Genomic DNA, 19042 nt, shown 5'->3' on the forward strand with positions numbered 1-19042 from the left:
CTGGAATAGATGTAAATTATGTAAATAAGCAGTAAACACTTGCAGACTTCACTGACATCCCCTGGGCTCCAAATGGTGTGAATTTGCTCTGTCTTGTGCTTTCTTGGTAGCCAAGGCCATTTGAGAAACTGCTGCTTGAATGTCAAAAATTTAAAGAAGTGGTCGCTGAATATGTTGAGACCAGTTCTTTACTTTCTTTAGGATGGAATATTTTTTTAAATTCTCAGGTTTCTATTGAGCTATAAGATTAGGTTTGGTTGCTCTTTCAGTGATAGTTTATACGCTTACTAGCTTCCCTTGAAAGACATGTGTTTGACATCAGAAAGCTAAAACTGTGAAGCAAAATGATCTTTCTTGTGCATGAAGAGAAGACTTCTGGAAAGCGGACTTAACATTTTGATGACGGGAAAGGCCAAAGCCGTCGCTGTTGTTGCGGAGAAATGCCCTTAAAAGACTGTAGACGTAGAGACTGGGAATGGGCCAATGTAATCAGGTGGTTTATTCAGGAGGCACTGACACATCATCATCGTGCTTAAGTAAGCCATAGAGCTTTCACTGAACACTGGGGTTTTTTGGGATGGAAGTAATCCAAAACCTCAATTTAACCAATTGATAACATAAAGTATGTCTATCCTGGTGGCCAAGATACAGAATAAATTTAGCACGCAGAGGTTGTTGTGTAATTCAGGCTCAGGGGTGTGTACTATATTAGCAACGCCAGGAGAGTCACCTTTTTTCACTCGGAAAAAAAAAAGAAGCTTTGTTTGTCTAATTTTAGCATTTCATATTAGAAGCATCATCTCCACTTCTCAATATTCAGAATGAGTCTGGTCATTATTGTGCTGCCACACTTAAATGCCAAGTTTGTCATTCATTAAACCCACATAGAGTTGGAGTGATTAGTATTCAGAAAGCCTCTGCCTCCGGCTGTTTCTGCCACTAGGATTAGGATCTATATCTTCGCTGTCACACGCGCTCTCCTTTAAACACGCACAGCAACAATACTCATCTGTTGTCTTTTGATTAAAAAAAAAACAAAACAAAACACAGGACATTAAACAACTCTCACTGGGTTAATATACACTGTCTGGTATCACTGTATATTCTTACGAGGTAAAGCTTACATACAGTATGTTCACATGTGGATACGGTTAAAGACCTGCTATGTGTGTAAAGACATTTGTGTTTTCCTTTGGGTTTAAAAGCAAAACTGCTCTTTTAGAAATGACATAACTGAAGCGGTCTATCACCTGTACAGTCAGTGACAAAGGTGAGGAGACTTCAGGAAACATGAGCTCTAAAAATCTGTCTGGAATGAGGAACAAGACAAGTGGATTAACTAGGGCTTGCAAGGGGATTTCTGTTCAAAACAGTAAGGAAATAGTAGTTATTTTAGGCTACTCAGCATCTGCTGAGCAAAATGACCAAATTCATACATCGATTTGCACAGATACCGTGATTTATTTATTTATTTTTTTAATTGGAGTCTTTATGAACTCTGTTTCTAGGACAAAATGCAGATCAGAGATAAGAAAGTGCTCGTTCTGGTTTCATATGAACCTGTTATGTGGTTTGTGCAGTCATTGGTGGGATTAGATGTCACTCGGTAGAGAAAGGGAAGATTATTGAAATTACCCAGTGGCCAGGAAACACTTACCAATAATATTGATCTATCTCACTGAGGTCTTTGTCGGGAAAAATAAGTGACCAGCCAAGGTTTTGCTGCAGTGGCTTCGTTAAAGCTCCCACTCCCCCTCGTATTTGAGAGCATTCTGTGGACTAGCAGACCTCTCTGGGAAATTAAAGGGCCAAAATTAACTTACAGAGCATCTAGAGCTATCTTTTCAAGAAATGAAGGACTCTGTGTGCTTGTTTCTTTCTTTTTCTCAACATCCATTCATTCACTCTGCTCCAGTTCACTCCAGTGCAGTCCAGTTTGGTCCCAACATATAAGCTAAAAGCCTTTTACTACAGTCAGATGAACTTTTGAACAACCAAGACAGACAGCTGCACGGAGCCCCAGATGTTACGTTGACAACTTTTGCTCGAAAGCATCGTCTTAATATGTGGGAGCTGCAGTGACCTCAGTGCTTTCCCCCTAACCAGATGATCATTTTCAGTGATATCTCGGTGTGACATCCCCCAAGTCGGCTGTGTATTTTGCTGACTCATTTCACTCGCGCTGTAAGCCACAATTAGCTAATTTCAAACACACACACGTTTGATCAAACCCGAGTCAGCAGAATTTTACCTTCAATTAGTTTCTCTGCACTTCTCTCTTTTGATTACTGCTGTGTAGTAAAAGGTGAAAATTCAGAGCACCAAATTTTCTCTGTCAGCAGGTTTGCATTTGCGTGTAGCCACATCCTTAACAAGAATGTCTGCATCGGTTTAGCCTGATTTAAAAAAAAAAAAAACTACTAGCAATACCTCATGCATGGGTTTCACTGCACTCTTTCCGTTGTGCATATAGTTAGAAGGAATGCCTGCCTCTATTGATCGATATTATTTACACTAGTCAATCTAATATATAATATTTTATAAGACTCACTAAATGAATATCGTAGGATGGATAATTGAAATATTGTACTGCAACAACTGATCGTGCCAGGAGCAAACAAACAAGATGACCATGAAAAATAAAATGGGGAAAAAATGACAAAATAAAGGAGCTTTCATTTGCTGCCTGCACACCGCCGTTGTTTTAATCACTTTAACCTCTGTTCTGTTCGCTGTGGGATGTGCTGCTTTGCTTCACTCTAATGATAATGACATAGTAATTGTCTCCCGTGTAATGGGTTAGACTCATCATTATCTAAAATGACAGAAGTTACTGGAACAGAAATATAAATGGCAGACTGTGATAAGCCAGACGAGGTATGGGCCTGATTGGCAGTAGTATAAAACAAAACCTTGTTCGACCTCATTTTTCCATCATGTAAAAAAAATAAAAATAAAAAATGTAATTTGCCTTAAGCTACCAGTGTATTTCCTGCCTCTGTCTTTTGAGCACGACTGCCTGTGTTTCTGCATGTCTGTTTGAGCTTTTGCTCGCATGACTAGCAGGTGTAAATCATGCCCCATTTTCCACCCTAATTTTAGGTGAGTCATCGTACCAGATCACCGAGGGAAACTAACACCTACGCTACTGAAAATGATAATGTAGACAGTTTTCACAACCTCAGCCATTTATAGCCACTTACAGCTCTATATTTTGGCTTCAGGGTTTTTGGCATGGTTTTCTGAGAAATGAGGCAAGTGGGTTGGGGATTACAGAACAGTTAATATGTCCACTTTTTCTGTCTGCGATAAATAAAGCTGACTCTGAAACCTATACGTTGCTGCCACTTGACAAACTGCCTCTATGTCCAATCAGAAGTGGTTTTAAATAATAGAATAGAATAGAATAGCTTTTATTGTCACTGTTACAAGAACAATGAAAGGCTGTTTGGCATTTCTCCATGTGTGTGAAGTACACAATAGCATAAGTATTTACACAATCACAGACAAATTTACATTTACAGTTATACATACACCTGCAAACATACGGATACACCCATACAAACATACATATATGTGTATATATACATGTATGCATGCGTACATACATACACACACATATTTCCACATACACGCTTACATATATATATGCATACATGCCATCTGAGGAGCAGGTGCAGTGTGATCAGTGATATTGCACATTGAGTAGGGGGGTGCTGTTGCAACTATACTAAATAAGGTTATAATAAATACAGTTTAAAGAGGTAGGGATGTTGGTTGCTTTGAAGTATAAATAGAAATCTGGTTTATATATGAGGTGTAATGTCCATGAGTGTTGGCAGTAGAGTTATCCTCCAATCAGGGTGAAGGTAGGGCATGTTTGACGGCCTGTGGGTAAAAACTTCTGTTGAGTCTGTTTTTCTTCGACCTTATAATCATTTAACTGCAGAAAAGGGAAATTATCCCAGCTGTATAAAATGTCCTAATGTGTTTGGGTTTTTTTTCTAGCTAATTTCTTTATATTTTGCGAAGAAAATGGAAAGTAGGTGTTTGGATTTATTGAGATGTGCATGCATAAATGGAAATGCAGTAGATAAGGCAAAGACCAAATTTGCAGAATTCTAACAAGCTAGAAAGTCAATATTTGATATGCCCAACTTTATCATCCAAAGTTCTTCCTTGGATGTTGGCTGGCTTTTGTTCTGTTCTCTCTTAGCATGATTTTCCCATTTCACTTCCTTCAGAATGAGGTTTTGACAGCCATCCTTGTTCTGAGGCTCTTTATAATGACTTGACCAGCATATTGGCTCGTGTTACATTATTCTGCTGTAATCCACTTCCATGGTAGCGTACATTAGCAGGTCTTTTTCCAGCAGATGCCAGGGAAAACAAACCACTACAAACATGTTGTTGGCATTTGTTAGAGCATAGTGGATAAACAGAATTCCAAAAAGCCGCATATGCAAGCATAAAAACACTCAAATCGAGTCAAATCTACTATCCACGGGGACTATATCAAGTGAGGAGCTGTGCACAGACCTCTTTAATGTTTTCACTTGATTTGGACTGTTGGGCTGCTTCCTGTCTGCTATCAAAGGGTCAGGAAACGAACACAATGGGAGTGTATGGTCCTCCTGGCATACCCATTTCCTGCTTCCTCTAACTCGCTTACATTCACACACATGGCTGTGTGGTTTATTTTACTGTATTTGTAGAACAGCTTAAATGTGTACACAGTAATGTGACAAAAGTTAGAGAAAAAAAAATCAAAGATTTTTTGTGTGCATGTGTCTTAGTGTTGGTCTGGGAGTGTAGGTGTGTACCAGGCTGTGTGAGAATGCCTCTGCTTGCCTCTCATTTCTTGCTGGCAAAGCTGCTGCTTAGCACACAGCCTGGCAACAGCAGCAGCAGATGGTTAGTAAAGTCATTTTTCACTTGTTCCAAGGACTTCTGAGTCCCTGAGTTGCATAATGTTTTTTTTTTCACACCTCCTCTGTCTTAGCTGAGACTAAACGTCCTTATCTAGTGCAGAAAATCTGCTTTTTCAAATGTGTATCTATATTATTAATGTGTATCCATTCTCCATCTCTTGTTCTGTCTTGTTTTATATTCCACTTCCTTTGTCATCTTAACTGAGCTTCCTAATTAGCATCAACACTGTGTGGACGCAAGGCCACCTCTTTGCCTGTTTGACGTTCACTTCGATGACTCCTTTTGTCACAGCCGCAAACAGATTTGAGCAGCTTGGTCATACGATTGTCATGTTGTGGAGCATCTTTGTTTGTTCATTTATGGTGGCCTTGACAGCTCAGAACATACGCGAGGAAAACCGATGCCTGTAGACTGAACAGAAGCAAATTGGGTCACATCTCTGCTGATTTAATAACATATGTTCAGCATTAGGCAAATACGTTACACTTCAACTAATGCCCACTGCATGTATTTACTTAGCTATTTCTCATAATGCAGTGGATTAAGCACTCAGGGCCATGTTGTTCAGGTGTGTTTAGAAAAGTATCATCATATGTATTTGCGGTTTGGCTTTCTGGGGAACCAAAGGCCTACTACTGCAGATTAATTATTGTATAAACCTTTTTATGCTAGAAAATGGTAATGCATGCAGTTTCTGTTTGACTGCTGCACCTCTCACCATCATTTTCGCTCCGTTGTCAGCCTCACACATTCATGAGCACGGAGAGTGGGTTTGTGTATGTATGGCTGCTTGTGCGTGAGGTGAATAATTTTCCTCGCTCATGTGACTGCAGTAGGTTTCAGCACATTAACTTCCCACATGATGAATAACAGATGAAGTGCTGAAATTCTAGCAGTCTTATTATAATCAGGATGCTAAAAATAAAGAAAAAATTCCCGATCCCTAACTTTGACAGGAATGAAATTGTTCTTATCTTTTGTTGACATTTGTAAAATTTATATGACAAACAAATGAAGAATTGTCTTGTGTAATTTTGTTTGAACATTACAGGGATGTGAGCTTTTCTGTCTTTAATGGTTACAGTGTTTCATATGCTAAGGCCAGTATAAGTAATTTCTGTTGCTCAATGTTTCTGTTACAAATGTTTAGTTTACACTATGGGTTTTTTGTACCCATGGCTCTGTATGATGTCATGAGAGCACATATCCTTATATGGTCAACTCTGGTCCACACAAGCCCCTGCTAACTGGCGTTTGGACTAAAAGTGGAAGAAATCTGACATAAAGAGAAAAAGGACAAGGAGCTAAAATGACTTGTCAAGGAGCCAGTGTAAGATAAATAAGGATAATTTTGAAAGTAAATCATGCAAAGCTACTCTACTAGAGTCCAAGAAACAAATTTGAAGCTTAAAACTTGACTCCTTAAAAAAACCCAGAGACTCTGGAGTGACTCAGTAGAAATCGTAACCTCTTTCACTTCATCATCAGTATTTACTGCACGATGGAGGCAAAAATTACATTTTTCTTTAAGTCTAAAGGTATAAAATCATCATCATCATCATTTCTTAAGTTGCCTGATAATGATTTGTGCCACATGGTGATGACTGTGGTTTGCCTTTATTTATTTTATTGCCGCAAGCAGCTATAACATTTCTGAGCATATGGCAGAATTTTAGAGCACTGCTGTCCTGTGCTGTTACATTGAGAACCACAGCATTAGGCTTCATCCACTGGCAACCAAAGCACCTCGGGACCAAAGTAGTGGACTGATTAACTCACATTTACAGATGAGAACAGCTTATTTGATCTGTGACATGAGTGCATTCATCAACACCTAATCTGGGCCTGAATGGCTTGTGATCAAAGAGGTGTTAAATAAATAAACAATTGGTGGAGGGAAAAAAAGAAAACTGACTGATGATTGTTGGGAGAGAGAATGAGAGAGGACAGATAAGCTTGAAAGGCTGTTTAGAAGAGGAATGCATTCCTAAACCGAAACCGGCTCTGTGCTTGTCTTTGGGAGTAAGAATAGGAGCTACCAGTGTTGTTTTCACATGGAGAAAAAAAAAGAAAGTCTATCTAAATTTTGGCGAATTCTGAATTAAGTGCATTTGCATGGTCTTACAGCAAACACATACCCAGCAATGAGCTGTACTCAGTCAGTTAAGTAAGTTTTTGCAGTTGCATAAAAGGACAAGGACAGAGTAAGCTCTTTCTAGTGATGCTTTTTTCCCTGTAAGGTTATAGATTGAAGGAAGTGGAAAGAAGCAACAGAGAGAACTTCTAATCTTGTAATTAGAAATGAGGGGAATTTGGTGCATGAGCATGCTACACCCACAGTGCTGTGGAATAACTAAGCAGGTGGTGAAAGATGGAGGTGACAGAGCTGCTGCTTTTCAGTGCAAACTGGAGAGAACAGAGTGTGACTTTGAATCGAGGGTGCTCAGGGAGATTTCTACCTGCGTGCTACTCTAAAGCAAATCATAATTAAATATTTGCTTTTCCCGCTAATAGATGATTAATAAACCATTTTCTTTTTGTCAGCCACCAATGGTTCACAAAAATAAGCCCATGGTTTCCATTATCTCCAGATATTGTCTGTCAAACAGTGTTCTCAGATTACACATTCGCCCTTCACTCGCAGGCCAGGCCAGTCAGTGACATAAGAAGATGTGGATGTGTGCCCATCGTGGCAGTGTGTAACCTTGTCAAATGTGTTATGTGTGTGTGCTGCTGTTGAGAGTGTCAGATTTTCATTGAGTAAAGACTTTCACTGTAAGTCTGTTTAAAAAAAAAAAAAGTTTATTATTCAAAGAATGAATCATCTAATTCACCTACAATCTTTTAAATCACTTCATAAATTTTGCCTTGAAAATGTGATGAATTTAACAAAGATGGACCAAAAAACGTTTGGGTTATATCCACATGACGAGGAGAAATGAATTGAACAGATCAGCAGTACCAGTTTGGAAATGAGCGGCAAACAAAAAATTGCAAGTTTGTGATCTCGCCTTTACGCCAATGGTTTTCTGAGTGTTTTTACGGTGGTAAACAAGTTTAACTTTATATGTCATATTTAACTTCTTAAATATTTGATGTTTTGTGATGTTTTTGGTAATCAAATTTTATTTTCAGATACAAATTTGGGTTACAGCTGTTAAGAAAACAAGATAATCAAGATGAAATTTTCTTTAAGTGCACTCTTTTCCTTTCTTCCTTCCTCTACAGCAGGGATTTCAAACTGATTTTACGTAATGGGCCACATGTAGCTCACTTTGATCTTAAGTGGGCCACTCAAACTCCCTATTTTGTCAGCGCACTTTCAACAGTATGTGCCAGTTTTTCCACATGATGAAGAAATGCTGCTGCAGTAAATGAAAGGCCCCTGAGCCTAATGTTTGACACCCCTGCTCTACAATGCTGCACCTTCACCCTTTTCCTAGGAGCCTAAACTCAGTCCCTGCTGTGGCAGCCTCACTAGCTTGAGCCAAGTTTTTACAGTAGTCGTATATTACACTGTATACTTGACCAGCCCTGACCTGTTATTCTTTGGAAATACTGGAGTCTCCTCGTGTTCATTAAGCCGGCACCACTGCCCGCTGTGCTGTTCACCTTTAGCTGTGCAGCACTGCTGGGCTCATTATCCACTCTGATAACATACCAGAGCTCCACTTGCCCTCTGCCACCAACACACCTGCTGTGGTTCTGTGACCCACTCCCTCTTTTGTGTGTCTGTCATGCTGTTTGTGTATATATCCAGATGCAGCTCTGTGAAACCGGCAGTAATCAGGTCAAGTGATTAACCAGATATCGACGGCCAAACAGGTGGGGCTCACCGCCTTATAAAATCCAGATAGCTATAAAAAGTGTGGCTCTCTTACTGACAATATTAAACCTAAGAGGTTACATTGAACTCTTAAAACAATTTTCCAAATCTCTGTGAAGCTGTGATGTAACTCTGACATCAACAGACACTGTGTTCCACAGCAGGTCTTTTATTTCTAAACAGAGACACTAATAAAAGGACTGACAGTAATGGTGAAGCATTTCTTATTCGTTCAACGTGAAGAGCGCTATTTCACCGCCACGTTAAAAGCATCGTTTCTGCATCACATCAGTGTGACTGCGGTGCTGATGAGACTTATTTTCACTCCTCTCATGCAGCCCACGGGTGTCGCTCAGTCTGTGCTAAACAGGGGCGCGACTCCTGCAAGCGTGGTTCTTCAGATTGTGGTCCCTGCCGATCTCCTCTGAAGGAGAGTGAGGAAGGACGCTGCGTGCGTTATGGTATGTGGGGGGGGGAAAAGATAAGCGTGCTCTCACACGGCTCTGCACTTACTATGCTCACAAACTCCTCAGTTCCTGTGAGGACATTACAGCTCAAACTAGCGCTTGATTTTAAAGACTTAACTAAGACAGAAGTAATGTGGTGTTGTTAGATATTATCCACCACACGATAATCTCACGAGTCTTTTTCTTCTACTGAACAACTGTAATTTTGTTTGGTTATCTTCAAACATTTCCAACCTTTTTTTTTTTTTTTAACCACTAGGAAGTAAAACTGTTGAAATAAACTGTGTGAGCGTCTTTAATTCATTAAGCCTGTCGGCATGTTTTTCAACTGTGGGGAAAAACTGGAGCACCAGGATAAAACCAGTGCACGGGATGGAAATGATCAGCTAGTTTAAAAACGTATATAATTTTTACTGACAAAATCATTAATCATTGATGTGAAAGGGCAGCTAATAATTAGGAACATTTGAATTCTGTGACTGTTTGCCATGCACGTCACTCTCCAGTCTTTGGAAAAAATACATATATATCAGCTTGACAAGAATAAACTGAGAATTTTGGACTAGTTCTTTGAGCGTATTGTAATAACACTGTGAAGTTTGGTTACCTGTGTGAGGTTCAAATGGCTTCTCTCTGATAATAAACAGGCAAACGTGCTAATGTCTTATCCTAATGGTGTGATTCTTTGCCAGGGCATCTTATTGTGGTCCTCGCTCACCCCCCTCTTCTTCCTCCAATGCCTCTGGCAACTATGGCGTAGGCTGATTCTCTCTGTATTGTAATCCGTCCCTGCCCCTGCTACATCTAACACGCACACACACGTGCAGTGCCCCCGCACTGGCGGCCTTAATCACTCAGATGACATGCCTTTCTCTCTCTCCGTCTCTGTTAACCTTCATCTCCATCACTGAATCCAATATCTCTCAGTGAAAGAGCCAAGCTGCAGAAATAAATGCTATTTTTCAGATTTTCATGACGTGGCATTACACTGCTGACACGCACTCCACGTTTCACAACAGACGTTGGACAGAGAAAAGGCAGCATCTTGTGTTCAGGAGCGTGAACGTCTGCGTGTTTGAACCGTGTGTGTGTGTTTATGTCAGCTGGTGGGCCACATGTGGCTTTTTAAGGATTAATAATTTATATAGATTTGCAGCAGGAGAGGATCCAGTGCGAACTTGGCTCAAGTTATTCTCAGCAGCATCAGAGAGCGAGGTAAACAAGAGGGGGAGATAAGTGTCAGCGGATAAAAGGTCACATCATGCAGAAGGAGAGAGGATTATTAACTGTCCGCTGGGATGATAAGATGCAATCGGTTAGTATAGTTACTTTAATGTTGGGTGGCATTTCTGCTTTTGTGTCTCTGTGATGTTTACGTATGTGGTGCTGTGAATCTAGTACATCATAGGTCTCTAAGCTTCCTAAAGTGGTTACATAAACCACTTTAGGAATACACTGCAGAATACACTGATCCACATGAGTCTCTCTCTCATTTTCACATTCAAATGCACATGCCCTCAAACACACACAAAAGGAACTGTAACAGATTCATTCATACAGTCTGTAGGTTTTTGGTGTATTTTCTTTGCACTGTGGCTACCTCTGCTATATTACATCCTGCATATTGCACTTCTGAGGTGATTACCTACATTTTTAGATCAAAATTCTGTTGTGTGACTGTTTGCCTCTATGGTGACAGTCGACTGTCGAGTTTCTCCTGTTCAAAGTTATTTGTAAGCAAGCACTGGAAGTGGAGCAAGCGAGGCAAGCAGCACTTTTTTATTGTTTATTGTTGGGCCAGCCTGTGTTTGACATAGAGGTGTGCACTGCCATTTGTCAACACACAGTATGACTGAAAGCTGTGTCACCTGATTGCATGCTTGCTGTGAAACCGTATATGCTAAAGGCACAGCAATCGCTTTCTTCAGGAGTTTTTTTTTTGCCTTTTATATCTACATGGAACTATGTGAGACTTGCCCCCCCCCCCCTCTGTTAGGTACACATGCTCATACTGACTTGTATAATGCAACATAAAACCAAGCCGTCAATAACAAAAAGGCCATGACATGCTGACAGTTGCAAATATCCTGCAGCCATATACTTTTGTAAGATGAGGCGAGAGAAATTGTAACCCGAATTTCCATTATTTCTGTTTGTTTACAAATGAGCTCGTTTTTTGTTGTTGTTGTTGTTGTTGTTGTTTTTCTTTTCTGTGACTTGATGAAATGTTAACAAGGCACACTGTATTAAAAATAAGAAAAAATATGATCACCATCTGAAATTCAGTTTAATTCCGTTTTGTTTATGTATAAAGCGCCAAATTAAAGCAACAGCTCACCTTAAGGTGCTTTAAATTCTAAGGTAAGACCCTACAATAATACAGAGAAATCCCTTTGAGCATGCATTTTGCTATAAGGAGAAGGAAAAGGTTCCTTTTAACAGGAAGAAACGTCTGGCAGACCCAGGCTCAGGGAGGGACAGCAATCAGCCGCGACTGGCTTGAGGTGAGGGGAGGAAGACGGGACAAAAGAGACATTGTGGAGGAGAGCATAGATTCATAAGAGCTAATGATTAAATGCAGCGTGGTGTGTAAAAACATAGTGAGCTAGTTTGATGCTCTTTTTTTGTCAATGTTATTCGTATACAGATTTATCATAGTTAATCAATCCCGCCATTTATACCACTCCTGCTGTTCTACTTTTGTAAAACTTAAAGTAAAATAACTCCCATGTAACATGTTTTACAGCCTGTAAATCATCAATGATGTGTATGATGCTCAACACTAAGTGGTCAAAAAGTACTGGGTCACCTTGGCATTACTTCTACTCTGATTCCTGAATGCTTCCACTTTGCATTAATCCGACTTACAGCGGATTGTGGAATGCCTAGGAAGGTATTCCACAAAATTGACTTCTTGCAGTAGCAGTAGCATACTAATACAGTACCACACTTGAATCACTGAGCTCTGTAGAATGACCCATTCTTTTGCAGATGTTTGTAAAGGCAGACTGCATGGCTAGGTGGGACTGTGGCCCAGTACTTTGTACATGTAGTGAATGTACCAGAGAAAGAAGCATGACTCATTTTATCAGTTTACGTGATTAATTTTTATCAGTTTTACCATCAGAACATTTGCCCTCAGCAAATATTACAGCTGTTGTTTTTTGTTATTTTTGGTGTTGTTTTTTGACATTTGAAAATCAGGAAACAGAAGTTGATAGAAATCAAATAAATCTGGCTCTGTTGTCTATTATATACCTGAAATTTCATTTTCATTTTTACAGCTACTGTTGCTATGCTGGGTTTGCTGCTTTGTGTAGTTATTTTACATAACAGTATCAGTATGAATATTTGCAGATTTTAATAACTGACTGACCTCTAAAAATCGCCTTTCTAAGACTTGATCAGAGAAAAGATCAGCGCATTCTGCGTGATTTATTGCCAGCTTCTTAGACTTTTATTTTCTCTTTATATTAGTAGGCGTCGTCATTTTCTGTAAGTATGCATGGAAAAAAAGGTGCGGCTCTTTATTTGTCATAGAAATTCTGCTGGTTATGTTTCGCACTGACCTAAAAGCGTGCACTCAGCTGCGACTAACTTTTATAGCAGGTGGATAATGGCTCGGTGCTACAATTATAAAATACACAGGAACCAACTTGAGAGATGAAGTGGCAGAATGGCATTTTAACTACGCACCAGTCCCTCCACTCACCACCTTATAAAGTAAATACAAGATTCTGATTAAACTGTGACCTTTTTTTGGTTTCTTTCCTCTGGCTTAATTGTCTTCTTGACCTTTTTTCCAAACCCACTGAAAAGAGCATGAAGAGCATGTACTGATCTCAGAGCCATGACCAGCACTGTTTAGTCACAGATCTTTAGAAAATCTGAGAATATTTTCAACTGTTAGTTTTACTCCTGGCTCAGAATTAAACATTTGGGAGTGAATGTAAGTGTGAGCCACCTCCAGATAGTAAAGGCAGTAAGTGTGTCTATTATGATTGATGATTATGAAGACCAGTTTAAAAAAAAAATGGTCAGGTTAAAAATAACATTACAATGCTGGCAGGTTTCTCCTTGTTTTTTGGCTTAAATTTCTTGAGGTCGCGCCAAAAAAAAAAGTACTGTGCTGCAAAAACCCTGAATTGACGCTTAGTCTCCATCTTGTCTACCACCATTAATTCAACTACACACTAGGTGGCAGCAGGACACACCGATTATACATTAACAGGCCAGAGCTCAGTTACTTCTTGTCCTGCTGCTTCTAAGCATGCTGACATAAAACTAGGTTTAATCGCTTTATAGCTTGTAATTTATAAAGGAGCAGTGATATAGTCAATATAAATATGTACTTTTTTGAGAGCTTCTTCCTCGTTTTGTTTTGTTCAGTTTTTGGTCTGAAAACGTGTAATTGTGTCATAGTATTTTTGACATTTCTGTAGAATTAATCAAGAACCTGCAAACGAGGCGACTAATCCGATAAGTCAAAGTCATTTACGGAAAGGAGGAAGTAAGTGTGCATGTCTGTGTGTACATGTGTGATTTTCTTGGGTGGGAGGAAGAAATGTGAATGGTTTTTAAGTGGGAAAAGAAAAGAGCACATGTGTGTGTGTGACCCATATTGCCCGTTGAGATGTTTAGTGTTTGTTTGTTGTACCCAACTGCCCCCTGGGTGTTCGCAAGAGGTTATGGGTCATTATCAGGCCGGTGGCGAAACTCTCTTTCAGAAGGAGAGGTGTCCATACTTGGTGAGTGACAATCCACCCACATTTTACAGTCACCACTTTTGTTGGGTGAATGATCAACCTTAGCCTCGGTGGGATGCTGAGGGATTTTTCTAAATATAATACTTTTATTTATTTACTTGTTTTTTTTTTTACATATCAGCTGCAGATTTTTTAGTAACACCACACATTTGTGACACCACCAGCCAGGCTCTACTTACTCTTGTGTGTTTCACTAGAATTTAAACCCACATCTCCACACGCTCCTGCCGACCACAGAGGCACAGTTGGTGCTCTTATCCACCTGCAGGGTACAGATGGTACGTCCCGCCTCCACAGACACCTGCTATGGAGTGCACTAAATAGCCAATGGTGTATGTGTGTGTTTGTGTGTGTGTGTGGTAGTGTTTTTGTGGTGGTGTGTGTGATTGGAGGGGCGAGGGGGGGTGACACAGTAACAAAGCACTCAGTGAAAGTGCTGGCATGTCATATCACACGCATTAGCTTGGCCAGATGGCCAGCCTTCTGGAGTGAAAGTGACACTGTAATCATTAATGTAGTGCTGGCGTAATAACGCATTCGTTTAGTTGGATTGAGTGGTGCTCTCCGTGCCTTTTTTTTTTCTCCTTGGGTGTTTTTAAAATGCACACTATGCTAAATATTTGTTCAGGATGTTGATTGTGTGAGGGGTTGACTGAGAAAAGTAACCTGTGCTGAAAAATAGAATGGGTATTCTTCAAGGATCAGACAGGATGAATGGATAAAAAAGGCTCTTCATTGTCATCATTGACACAACCTTTAAAAATAAGAATCTCTCAAACGCTTTGAGTGATTCATTAATTTTCTCTTAAAATACTATTAAGTATTAAATCTTTCACAGTAAAGATTTCAGGAAAGAGTATTCTACTTAATGCGTCTTTTTATTTGTATTTCATTATATTTCTGTTCTGATCCTGAGAAATATGTATTGATTGTAGTCATTTATCTCTATAATGTTGTAGTTTTATGTAATTGAATACTGTAAAACATTTTTGTGTATTTAAACACTCAACTAGGAAAAAAGTTGTAAATTGAAATTGGCTGTAATTTAAAGAGCATCATCTCTATCAAATAAATTTTATTTATAACAAGAATCTCATGGGAATAATGCTGAATGGTGATATAATGTATTATCGTTCATGTAGTTAGATTTAATTCTTTTGATTCTTTATTTTACTCGAGGCTTCTTGTCTCACTAGGATTATATGCAAACAGCAATAATATCAAATTATAGCATTTGATATATAGCAGATAAGTGTTACAGGGGGAAACAACTCTTTGATTATCGCCATTAGCAGTGAGCTGTGGGGTCTATTGTGAAGGCAGCAACTGGATCCCAGTGAAGCCAGGGTTTGGCTGATTGCTCCTGCCCCCCTGCGGTGCTTCCTCCTGTGGCCACACACACGCTCTCGGCCCCGGTCGCCCTGGAGCCTTTGGCTGTCCTGCAAGAATGTGACTCATTGTCTGCCCTAAAGGGCTGTTAACAACAGTTTAGCATTGTGTCCTTTTTAATCAGTCCCCCGAAGAAAAGAAGGCACGAGCATGCTCACTGTTTGTCACTTGAGAGTCAAAACACATGCAAATCTATGCATACATTCCTCAACCATATGCAAACGCTCCGTGCTTGTCCCTCCCCTGGTTACAACAATAGTCACCTGTCACCTTCAGTCACTAAACTGGATTAACTTTAAAGTTGTGTTTCTGAGACCTTTCGGAAAAGAGATGACAAAAACAAAGAGAGAAGAAATCCAAATAGTCAGTCGGTTGGAGGAGAGGAAGCCTTGATGCAAGTAACGTTCTGCAAAACTTGAAAACGCAATGATGTGCAAGTCTCATACACCCAGATTTTATTCACAATAGAACATAGAAGACGTGTAAAATCTACATTAACACGTCTCTACAATAAGATGGGAAAGGACCACTGTCTAGCAAACTCTCTGACACAACAGTGTGTAAACATCTGGGAACTGAGAAGACCAGCTGGACAAAGAGAGTAATGTTGTCCCAATTGTGTCTCGTATGAGATTCTAGCTGCTGTTTTTCATTTCATTATATAGTATATAGTTGAACTGTCACATTGCTTCACACTGCCAGACTGCAACTGCTCTTTATGTACACTCTTTGTTGCTCTTATATTGTGTTGCTAACATTGTTGTGCTTGAGAGACACCATTGATCAGAACCAAATCCTTGTATGTGTTTGCGCATATACTTGGCCAATAAATGCAATTCTGATTCTGTGCTAAATGTTTCAGGTGGTGATAGGTCTGGGCTGCAGGCAGGCACCCAGACTCAACAAAGTATTGACTCAAGGGGCTGAATAATTACGCACACCCCACTCTTCAGTTATTTATTTGTAACAAATGTTTGGAATCATGTATGATTTTCGTTCCACTTCTCACGTGTACACCACTTTGTGTTGGTCTTTCACGTGGAATTCCAATAAAATTGATTCATGTTTGTGGCTGTAATGGGACAAAATGTGGGAAAATTCAAGGGGGCCGAATACTTTTGCAAGCCACTGTAAAATTAGTCTGTGGTTACTATCCAATTTGTATGCTATATGAATGAGTTCATTGTTAAAGGCTTTGGTTTTCACTGCGATTGTTACTGCTTTTTATAATCGGTGGTTTAATTCATGAATTCTCTCAGTAAAACGTCTGAATCTTTTCTCATCTTTAGATAAGATTAAAGCCTATGACCTGGATGAAGAAATTGACTTCCTTCACTCCATCATTGAGAGACAGGAAGTGTTGGAGATGAAGCAACAAACAACAAGAAAGCAATCCAAACATCCAGGTAAGAAAAATGCAGCAGAATCGTATAGAAGTGGTAATCACACATTATTCTCCATTTGAGACAGAGGCTTGAGTATTATTGTTTTTTTGGGGTTTTTTTAAAGCTCATAGAGTGTTTTGTGTCCCATTGAAGTGTTTCTTTTATTATGTTATGCTACATGTTACATTTCAGCTGTCTGATTATTGCATAACAGTCATCTGTGAAGCACTTTGACTGATCAGATAATGCTTTTCCTTCCTTTTACTTGTAACCTGTGATTGTGACTCTGTTGCTGTTTTTGCTTCCTACTCTCTCTTTCCAGCCGCCATTATTTCCGGAACAGATAGAAAAAACAGCAAGACGGATGCCTCCAAACACAAAAAGAAGATACAGGGAATAATGTTAAGTGAAAGCCTGAATATCTCCACTGCAGCTCCATCTTCTAATGCAGCAACACCACAACCCTGGACCGCTGATGTGGAGGGCCGCGCTGGGCCTATACCTGTGCCAGCACCCATGGCAGATACCGTAATTATTAGTGAGTATAAATTCATGTACTCAGTACACAACAGTGCCAAGGGGCCTGATGTTTGCAGCGAGAGGCTTCAAGAGGCTTCTCTGTGTACCCACAAAGGGAAAAAACACTTTTTCTCTGTTAGCAGGAAATTCAGGTTTCTGGTGCAACATTAGGGTGTAACCAGATAAAAAATTGGGCCTTGTCTTATTTCTTATCAAGCAGTTTGTTGCCTCCTAGCTCTAAGTTTGCCTTAGAAGATCTTATCACTGTCGTCAATGTTGCGCATCATTTTGATGTCCAATTATACTGAGCGAATTAGCTAACAGGTAATTAAATTAGCCATCATAAATGCCTAGCACAGTGGTTATCAGTTTCTCACTCACTTACTTGTTATTTGCCCCTAACAGGCTCTGTTTCCCTCTGTTTACCTCTTTCTTTGTATCAATTTGCAGTTATCATCTCTGTGTGTGTGGTGGTGGGAACGGTGGCAGTGATCCTGGCTACTGTCTGCTACATCAAGTAAGTGTGAATACCGAAAATCTGAAGTAATGCAAGAGAAAGCTGCTGAATAAAGTTTACCAGAATATGAAATTCTCATTTGAAATGAAGTGAGTGCAACACAAAGCCAAATCTAGTGTGTTTGCAACAATACAGCAGTTAGTTAATTTATATTAAAAGAAAATTTATTTTACATTTTGAAGTCAAAAAGAACTAATAGTTTACACGGTTACATGCAGTATAATCTATGAAATGTTTAGTCCTGTTTGGTTTTATGCATTTAATAACTTAAAGTTATAAAGACACATGCTGTGCAAGAACATTCAGAAACTCTTTGACGTGGCCATAAGATCAGAACCTGCTTAAATCTGCTGTCACCATAACCTACCATAAGCTCTGAGCTTGTGTTTAAGATTGTTTTTAAGTGGAAAACCCCCTCAAGTATTAAAAGAAGCTGATGATGCCCACAGGTTTCAAAAAGAATCACATCTTGCCGAGAAGGTAGACTACCCTGCTTTTGGAGGGGCGGGTGTATCTGCCAGTGGTACTTCGGTAAGCGCCCATCTCTAGCTTTGCCTAACGGGTATTATTAGTTCTGTTTCTCACTTCTTCTTCTGCTCTAACCACAAGGTTTGTGAGCTGAGGCTTCTGTCTTCAAATGTGTGATCCACACTTCCTGCTTTTGTTTGCTCCACAGATGGGAGATAAGACTCTGGCCCAAAGTGCTCAAATGTTTCACTATCAACATCAAAAACAGCAGATGCTCTCAATGGGAAAGTAAGTTATTTGCTATTTTGTCTTTCTCTCTTTTTGCAACACCTTTGTGCCTTTTTATAGACTTTAAACCACATCCTTTCCCTGTGCCCTTTGACCCCATCACCTCCACATTAACTCAAGTGTCGATTCGTTTTTTTAGTCACAAGCCAGAACAGAAAGTCAGTGAAACTGAGGGCACATCAGATGAGGAAGAGGTGGGAGGTGACTTCACAGTATACGAGTGTCCCGGACTTGCACCAGTGAGTAAACGCACGCATAAAGTCGCGGATACACATATTTACAGCACTGATCATTCCTAATGTTTTATGACTGGCTGCTCATTTTCTGCGCTCTCTCAACAGACTGGAGAGATGGAGGTGAAGAACCCTCTGTTTGATGATTCAGCTGTACCTTATCAGGGGAATGCAAAATGAATGCTGAGCACTTTACAGTGCACACACACACACACACACACACACACACACACACACACACACACACACACA

At 39.8% G+C, this 19042-nt stretch overlaps 1 protein-coding gene across 1 annotated transcript in view; it reads left to right on the plus strand.

Annotated features, from left to right (window-relative positions):
- Positions 1-19035, plus strand: part of npdc1a (neural proliferation, differentiation and control, 1a) — a 21059-nt gene extending 2024 nt beyond the window's left edge. Inside the window, exons 2-8 of the mRNA XM_005729303.1 lie at positions 16670-16786; positions 17088-17303; positions 17735-17801; positions 18251-18332; positions 18478-18557; positions 18697-18796; positions 18899-19035. Coding sequence (XP_005729360.1) covers positions 16670-16786; positions 17088-17303; positions 17735-17801; positions 18251-18332; positions 18478-18557; positions 18697-18796; positions 18899-18970 — 734 coding nt within the window. The 3' untranslated portion in view covers positions 18971-19035. The remainder of the gene's footprint in view (positions 1-16669; positions 16787-17087; positions 17304-17734; positions 17802-18250; positions 18333-18477; positions 18558-18696; positions 18797-18898) is intronic.
- Positions 19036-19042: the final 7 nt, after the last annotated feature.

The sequence above is a fragment of the Pundamilia nyererei genome, unplaced genomic scaffold, assembly GCF_000239375.1.
Source record: "Pundamilia nyererei isolate P.nyererei 1_Seehausen unplaced genomic scaffold, PunNye1.0 scaffold00032, whole genome shotgun sequence".
Taxonomy (NCBI): domain Eukaryota; kingdom Metazoa; phylum Chordata; class Actinopteri; order Cichliformes; family Cichlidae; genus Pundamilia; species Pundamilia nyererei.